The sequence below is a fragment of the Numida meleagris genome, chromosome 1, assembly GCF_002078875.1.
Source record: "Numida meleagris isolate 19003 breed g44 Domestic line chromosome 1, NumMel1.0, whole genome shotgun sequence".
NCBI lineage: Eukaryota > Metazoa > Chordata > Aves > Galliformes > Numididae > Numida > Numida meleagris.
The window spans coordinates 12,709,881-12,718,562 of record NC_034409.1 but is presented as its reverse complement, the minus strand read 5'-3'; the positions used below and the strand labels follow the sequence as shown (position 1 = coordinate 12,718,562).

At 45.8% G+C, this 8,682-nt stretch overlaps 1 protein-coding gene across 3 annotated transcripts in view; it reads left to right on the top strand.

The window, feature by feature from the left end:
- The window catches only part of NAPEPLD (N-acyl phosphatidylethanolamine phospholipase D), a 22,302-nt gene continuing 15,902 nt past the window's right edge, over nucleotides 2,283-8,682 (top strand). Inside the window, exon 1 of one of the 3 annotated variants that reach the window (XM_021384524.1) lies at nucleotides 2,283-2,519. In XM_021384524.1, coding sequence (XP_021240199.1) covers nucleotides 2,317-2,519 — 203 coding nt within the window. In that variant the 5' untranslated portion in view covers nucleotides 2,283-2,316. The other 2 variants (XM_021384525.1, XM_021384527.1) reach the window with 2 other exon arrangements.

The following is an 8,682-nucleotide window of genomic DNA, read 5'->3' as shown; positions in this document are numbered from 1 at the left end:
CTGGTGTGGCAAAGTAGGTAACACACCTTAGATACAGACATTTAGCTGTGCCAGAACTTACTTGAACAACCGTATAATTCTTCACTAGAAAAAGAGATGTTTCCCTTTCAAATTAAACACTGTGAGCGCTGTGTGTTGTGCAGACACCAGTTGTCTTTACTTACAGCCTCCAAGTGCTGACATCTGTATTTGCAGTATAGACAAAACACACTTAATAAAGCACAGCCTCCTTCAGTATGGCTTATGTAGCACTGGTGACACACACATGACTTCCAAATGACACGCGCATGCAGCTCTGGCTACAGGGAGACATTCAGCTGACCTTCAGGATAAGCATCCCAAAACTGTTACTGTTGGCAATCAGATACTACCGGTCTGGAGGTGCTTGCCTGCTGGATTGCACAAATTGCTATGCATAGGCATTAATTATTCGTAACCTAACAGGCATTGATTGTAGCTATGGAGAGCAGCTTTATCATCTAACTCACGTAGTCAGCCTTAGATTCTATAAAGTAAGAGCAGAATTAACTTAAATCCATGTAGATTTATGTTGAATGAAGTGTGAGTACAAATCAAAGCATCTACAAGGCCTGCTTAGCTTTAGACATGCTGATAGGAGATGAAATGATCAGGATAAGTCAGGTGAGAAGAGTCAGAAGGAATGGACTGGGATTTTCCCACTAGTAAAGGCAGCAAATCTACTTGACCAAAGGTAACTAATACCCACTGGTTTTCCTCATTCTGAACAAGATAACGTGGCAGTATTAGCCTTCCTTACCTTATAGAGGTTAAGGGAATGGTAGATTAATGGCAAGAAAAGTAAGGCTTGTGTTTCTCCTCATAGAATCACAGAATAGTTTGGGTTGGACCTTTAAGATCATCTAGTTCCAACCCCCCTGCTACAGGCAGCAACACCTCCCACTAGATCAGGTTGCTCAAAGCCCCATCCAGCCTGGCCTGAAAGCCTCCAGGGAAGGGGCGTTCACAACCTCTCTGGGGAATCTGTTCCAGTGTCTCACCACTCTCACAGTAAAGCATTTCTTCCTAATATCTAGTGTAAATCTACCCTCTTCCAGTTTAAAGCCATTTCCCCTTGTCCTGTCACTACCACTACCAGCCCTTATAACAAGTCCCTCTCCCGCTTTTCTGTAGGCCCCCTTCAGGTACTGGAAGGCCATATAGTCTTTCCCTCAGTCCCCTTGGAGCTCTCTCTTCTCTAGGATGAAGAGCCTCAGCTCTCTCAGTCTGTCCTCACAGGGGAGTTGCTCCAGCCCTCTAATCATCTTCATGGCCCTCCTCTGGACCTGCTCCAACAGCTCGATGTACTTCTTCTGTTGGGGGTCCCAGAACTGGACGCAGTACTCCAGGTGGGGTCTCATGAGAGCACAGCAGAGGGGCAGAATCACCTCCATCAACCTTCTGGTCGCCCTTCTCTTGATGCAAGCCAGTGTACGGTTGACCTTCTGAGCTGCAAGTGCACATTGTCAGCTCACGTTGAGTCTTTCATCAACTGAAACCCCAAATACTTCTCCTCATGGCTCTGAAGCTGTTCTCCACCCAGTCTGTATCTGTGCTTCCCCCAAGATCTTTAGACCCTCAGCTCTGATCCTACGTGAGATTTACCAACAATCTCATCATTGATTCCTGAGCTTCCAGATTAGCTGCATATACATGTGTCTATACTCCAGGTAGCCTCTGAGTCTATACTGCCGCTACATACAGTCTCTTTTGTATCATACATGCATAGCTTTGCCCTCTACCTTCCATGGTATTATATCCTTAAAGAGGTATGGAAAGATTTTAGAAGTACCTGTTTTACTTCTCTAAGCTCCTAATTTCTCTGGACTGGGTTCCTCAGAACCCCTTGAATCCTACTGGGTGTGAGCTGCTCACAGAGGCGTGGCAGTGGATTTAACCCACTGTGTGAAGAGTTTCAACTTCCCAGTAGCAGAAGAAAGAACGAGGGTAACGCACATGAGGTATGAGAGCTGCTCTGTGGGAGGAAAGCACGTGTGGCCCTGTTCTAGCAGTACAGGATTGTTTGAGCACTGGTTTCCTTTGGCAAGTGGGGATGGCCCTGCTCCCAGTTCCTGAGAAAACCGACTTTAGGAAACTTTTCTCTACAGCACCATTGAGTTAGAGCACGCTCACGCTCCCAGATGGGGGAGTGTTTACAAACTATCGGGGCCAACCACAGATCCTGACCGGCTCCCTGCCCGGCGCTGCCCACTGAGCCGCCGGACCCCGCCGCCATCTTGTTAACAGCACCGCACGCGGCCGGGCGGGGGCGGTCACGCACGCGGGGGCCGCTGTGCCATGGTGCGGAGCAGGGCGCTGTGGAGCTGGTGTCTGCAGCTCGGCGCGCTGCCCTCGGCGGCGTGCTGCGCGGGCGGGAAGCAGCAGCCGTTCAACGGCTCCTGCTGGAGAGCCGCGGAGCCGTCGCGGAGGGGGTGGAGCGGCACCATGGAGGAGGAGGAGGAAGAAGAGGACGGGACTGCTCAGGGGCAGCGGCCCGGGAGGTGAGCGGCGCGCCGGGGTGGGGGCCGCTGCCCCGCGCCTTCCTGTGGGCAGGGAGGGCTCTGCGGGCGGGACCGAGCCGCGGCGGCACTCCGGGAGCCGTGCGGAGGGAGCACCTGCGCGCCCCGCTGCCTCCACAGCCCGGCCGGGATCCGAGCGGCCGTAGCTGCGCACCTGCTGCCGGGAGGGCGCGGCGGCACCGGCAGAGAGTCCGGTACCGGGGTCCCGCCGGGCAGGGAGGGAGCGGGGCAGGGCGAGAGCGGGCGGCCGCTTTGGCGAAGTTGGGCGGGGGTAGAGGGTCCCCGGGCCGCAGCCCTCCCGCTGGCCGCGCTCCCCGGCGCGCTGCGGTGTCTGCCGGCGCAGGGCCGGGCTGCCGCTGGGTCCCCACGGCGGGGGCTGCGGGCACTGCCCCGTCCCGCCGCGGGGCTGCAGACCGCGTCCGCCCCGAGGAGGGTAACGTGGAAGAAGTCTTGCTTCATCCCCCCTGGCCCCGTGGCCGTGCTCGGGTTTCCTGTGAACGGACGGGAGGTAACGCTGCAGCATCGCTCCTGGAGCGACGCGTTATGTAATCTCCCACCGAAGCTGACGCTTCGGCGAATGTTCCCGTGGAAGGGAAGACACGGACGGACGTCTGAGGCCAGCATTCTTCCTGCTTGTGTGATGCGAACGTGAAGTGGTAGATATTAGTAGAGTCATTTAACGTAATTAGCTCAGTCAAATAATCTCAGTGATCAGTAATTATCTGTAGTAAGGGTTTAGGCAAAGTATTCATTGAATATCTTGGCTGCATGCAGTTATGTCTGTGATAACTTCAACTGAAGCGATTTTTCTAGTGATGATCGTGATTTATTTTCCATTTACCAAATAGCAAGTCTGAAGCAAGTTCTCAGCTTCTCTTTTTAAGTAAAGTACTGTTTGCGCTTAGGCACTTCCTTTTTATTTTTCAAACAGCACCAAAGAAAGCTACATCAAAGATTAAAGGTTGGAACAGGAAAATAAGTAGTTTCATCACTTTTCTTACAACAGACTTTTCAAAATAGCCATGCGTTTTTCTTCACAGTAGCTACTTTACCAGCTAATGAGGTAGGAAGCCTGATTAATTTTATAGATACAAACTCTAATGAGATAAAAACCATACTGCTTTGAGAATCATTGCAGCAGTTGCTTGAGAAATGTCTGAGATAATCTAAAAATGAAATCCCTGTCACAAGAAGATAATGGGTGGACTGGAAAGCCCGCTGATCTACACAGTGTGGTGAAGAGGAGGAAGTAAGGGCTGGAAGTGGAACTGCTCAGATACAAATAGCAGCAAATGGGGCTTTGGTTTGGCTCAAATCGAAAGAAGTCTGTGGCCTTTTGAAAAGGAAGCATTCCAGAGTGTTGTTATTTTCTTCCCTTGTGTAGACTAAGTAGATTTGAGGAATTACCTCATCAGAAACCTACTGTTTCCTCAGCCTCTGTAAGCCCAAGATTGAAACAGAACTGCTAATTCTCAGTTCAGATTTTTTTTTTCTGTAAATGAGAAAGCAGTTGTTTTGTCTGTGATGAAGAAAATGCTAATGCCTATAATATTAATTAGTGCCTTTATATATATATATATGTATAACACATGCTGTGAAATTATTTTTTTCTTTTGGTCGCATCTGTAAATCCATTTCTGATTTCAGTTTAATGCTGTACATTTTTAGCTTGTAGTCAGGATCCTCATTCTAACACGCTCAGAGCACGATTGTGGTAAATCACTTGGTCATCTAGCCTCTACGTGCAGCTAGAGGCTTCAATCAAAGGAATTTTTTCTGTACAGCAGATGTTGTACGTGGTTTGAATATTCTTAGAAAACCTTGGAGTTGAGTCATATTATTTGTTTTTTTGCATGTAATATATTAGTGTTTGGCAGCTATATAAAGGAGGTATAATTTGGATTTGGATAGCCTACAACTGCACCCAAACGGATAACTCTTACAAAGCTGTTCAGCAGAGAGAACTGGATCTTACCAAGTGACGCCGTGAGAACACTTGGCTGCAGTCCCCCGGTGTCCCTGATGTGAGAAATAAGATTTGGTGTGGTGCTGTGCACGTGAGTGGTGAGGAATAAGGCTGTGGATGTATATTGAGAGATTTTTCTTGGGTAAGACCTGCTTGCGCAGCTGGTGCTGGTAGAACTATCTGCTGAGCAAGGTTTGCTGTAAGATGTCCATTTTTCGTTGCTTGTAATGTTTGGAAATAACTTCGGTTGTTTACGCTGTAGGCTCCCATGTTGTGGGCTGGTTTTTGAGGGAACTTTTCAGTGCGGTTCAGCTATTTCTGCTGATGAAATTGTGGCAATAATGAGTTGTTTGTGAGCGTCTATTTAGACGTGTTAAAATGAAACACTTTGTCTCCTGACAACTCCTACGTATTTTGAATGGTGCCTTGAAAATTAGTAGATGGCTCACATTTATGTTGGAAATGTGCCTTGCCTCCTTCAGAAGGGGAAAACAAACTAAAAGCCTCAACATGAACTCTTTTGTTGTTGACTAACAACCGAAACACTTCACATTTCTTTGAGAGCGCTTGGGAAGGCCTCCCGACCTGTGGTTGTGGGGACAGAGAAAAAGGCTGTTTATATATGGGGAAAAAGGTTAACGCTTTGAGATGTTCCCAGTTTCCTTCCATATTTGTGTTCTTCTGTATCTAGTATTCCACTACTTATCATTCAAAAATGTTATGTTTGGGAAGGCTGATCACCTATTAGCTTAACTCTTGTGAAAGGTGGTCTTTGAACAGCTGCATTCAAGAAAAACATTTTTTCAATAAAGAAAAACTTTCTTTCCTTTCCTTACATGATGTGAAGATGACTTATTTGAATTTCAATACATTTGAAGTCAGATGTTATAGTTTTGTAAAATCCATATGCCTAAGGGGAATGTGTATGTACATGCACAGAAGGAGGGAGAGGATGTTATTTGGATAAGCAGAAATTCAGCATATCTTGAAATGCAAGTGTGAAAGTAGATTAGAAAAGAATTTAGGGAAATATTTTTATATTACATAGAAATCACATTGGATGCTGTGTGCTTAGTCTTTGAACTGAAGAGAGGGAATTAAATGGACCAGCACTTAAATATATTTGTAAACAAAAATGTGTGTCTATTAACTTAGGAATAAAAACTTGTTTAATGCTTAGGCATTGCTGCACTTCCTGGATAACCGAGGCTTTGCAGGCTTTAAAGGATTATTTTCAGTGTGAGCCTAGAGAAAGTTTGCATAGCAGTTTGTTCCTTTCTGGCATGGAGAGAGAAGGAAAAAAGAAAATTAAAAGACTTTGTAAATGAGGTGGAGATAGCGACTGCAGAGCTGCAGATGTAAAAATCCCAGCATTGAATAGAAATGAGCTGCTTCAGGTCCTGCTTTGCCATGTGGATCCTATGGATGAAGGTGTTGGCAGGACTTCTGGGCGCTTCTGTGAAACAGTTCTTACCTTGCCTTTCTTCGGCTATTGAAGAAGTGAGATTTCTGCCATAGTATGTTCAAACAGAGCCTTAGTCTCGTTAAGTGTAGTAGTGTGGTGTCACTTTGTTTTAGTCATATCTAATTGACGTAGCATGTTAGGCAGGGAGCCCTCTGCCCTCAGGACAGAGTGCAAGCCTTTACAACTTCATTGTAGTTAAGAAAAACCTGTGCTAACAGCATCAGCATCACATAATGGCTTAAAATGCTAAACCCAAGATGCATCTGAGTGGCTAAAGTGTGTTTGTAAATGCTGAACTTCAAAGTTTGATCATTTCTTCTAACTGTAAGCTTCATGCTGGAAGGGTTTGTGTCTGTGATTAATTGTATTTACGTCAGGAGACCGGCTAATGAACAGCTCGTCTACTCCAGCAGGCATGTATGCAGAGCTGATGCCAGGACACAAAGCTGGGGTCTGGATCCTGTGGCTGGCTGGGTACCAGCGAAGGGTTTGCGGGGCTGTCCAAAGAGATTATCCTTGCTGCTGGAGTCCAAGGGTTATCTGTGCTCAGCTGTGTGCATGGGCTATCTTCTGGTATTTTTCTGTTGACTTTAAAAATTGTCTGTGTTTTGAGTCACCATCCAGTGGTTGTTTCGCATACCATAGTGCAGCCGTATTGCACGAACCTTGCTTCCGTGTGTGGTCAGCTGCAGGCCTGCGTAGCAGAGCAGGGAAGAAAACTTTAATTACAGCTCCAGAATGTGCTTCCCCCATTCTTCCCTATGCATTAAGTAGATGTAGGAAATTGGTTGCTTAGAGATTGAGTACAGTAAAGCACTTCACAGTGAAGGGAGAATTGACTCCTGCTTTCCCTCTGTGCCCTTCCCAGGAGCAGCACAGTACGGTGCTGCTCTTATGCTTAATCTTAACAATGGTCCCATGTGTGTCCAACCCACTGGCTTTATGTATTTGTTGCCCTTTTTTTTTTTCCACTATGTCTGTGTGTATATATATATATATATATGTATGTATGTTTTGCTACTTAAATATGTTAACTATGTTATGTATTTTACATGTGGTCTAAGACAATTTCTCTTCACTCAGTGTGGCCCAGGCAAGCCGAAAGGCTGGACACTCATGGTAGACTGAGTTTTTAAATGTGTATGGGTCGTATGCCTGTTCTTAGAAACAGCGATTCAAGCCTGCAGTAAAAGATGAGGATAGAGAAGGAAATAATTTGTTTTAATAGGTGTGTATAGGTTAAGACATTAGATGTTGGATCTGTCATCTCTGTTCATATGCATGGTCCCTATAGGCAACTACTGTCATATAGCATCATAAACTATACAGAAAACGCATGTAGCAGCAAACTTCTCTAATGCTAAATACAAGGCATAAGCATGTCAGGGACTGTAAAACCCTGTCCACATTGGACAGGGACAGTTAGCCAGCTGGGGCACCTGGAAGCAAAGGGATGGTCACTGTGAGTTATCCCAGCTCCAGGAAGAAGTAGCTTCATGCAGCTTGTGCAACTCCAGAGCTGATCACAGCACCGAGAAATAGCTGGCTCCAGGTACTGCTGGTGGATGTGACTAATGCCTGTTTGCATTTGTATCTGAGGGTGCAGGAGGATGTAGCTGATAGCACCTGTAATCGCTGTGAATAACTTCCTGTTGGCTTGGCACCCTCTTCTGCCCAAGCCAGTTTGTTGGTATAAATCCTTGAGTGCTTACACAGTGATCTGAGTGGAAACAAGAGCTTCTGTAGGGGATGGTAAGGAGTGACTGCTGCATCAGCTCCTTGGGGGGTTCACCATTTTTTCTGCAAGCTAGAGGAGTACTGAGGGCAGAAGTGGGTTGGCTTGCGATGGTGGCAGCTGTTGTGAGATGCTTCACACTTGCTTTATTTGTAATTAAAATTTCTTTCTCAGTAATGACCAAATGAAGTTTTGTACTGTTGATCCTTGCATCTAGATTCATCCTAGTTCTTAGAGGTTTTCATAGAGAGGGCTATTTCTGCTTTTGTGATTATATTTCTTTAATATCACACAAAGTCATGATAGTCAGGATACTTGCAAGTGGTCTATAACAGCAAGGAAGGAACAGCTTGCAGCCTGTACCTGTGCACGCAAGAAGGGAAGAAGGCTGTAGTAGCATGGGTTCGGGGGAGGATCGTGGATCTTTTGAAATAGCATGGGGAACAGGATGTCCCACAAGATCTCTAGCTGGCTCTTAAGATATCAAATAGTTTGAATGAAAACTTCTGCAGTGCTTGTTCTTGCTTGCAACTTCTTACTGGAAATTTCAGATAATAGAAGTATTCATAGATCAGCTGGTTGCAAGCTTGAGAGCTTCTTTGTGTGAAATCTTAAGACCAAGAGCGTCTGGAATAACCGCTGTTGCAACTGGCCTGGACAGCCTGAAGTACTTAACAATAAAGGTTTAAAGGCATTCAGAATTTTCCAGTCTCAAACTGTTCATTAATTAATGCAGACAATTTCAGACTTAAAGGAAAAACAAAAGCACAGCCAGAACTTAGCTGGCAGAGGCTTGATAGTTTAGTGTGCAGAAAGCTTTTTTTTTTTTTTTTTTGCTGGTGTGCTGCCTAGCGTGTGCAAATACCTTACCTCTTAGCTGAAATCCATTTTTCAGTTTCAAGCCAAAAGCGTGCTTTTTGCAACCATAAAACATACGTATATTGAAAAGCATTTTCTGAGTTGTGTAGCAATACGCGGC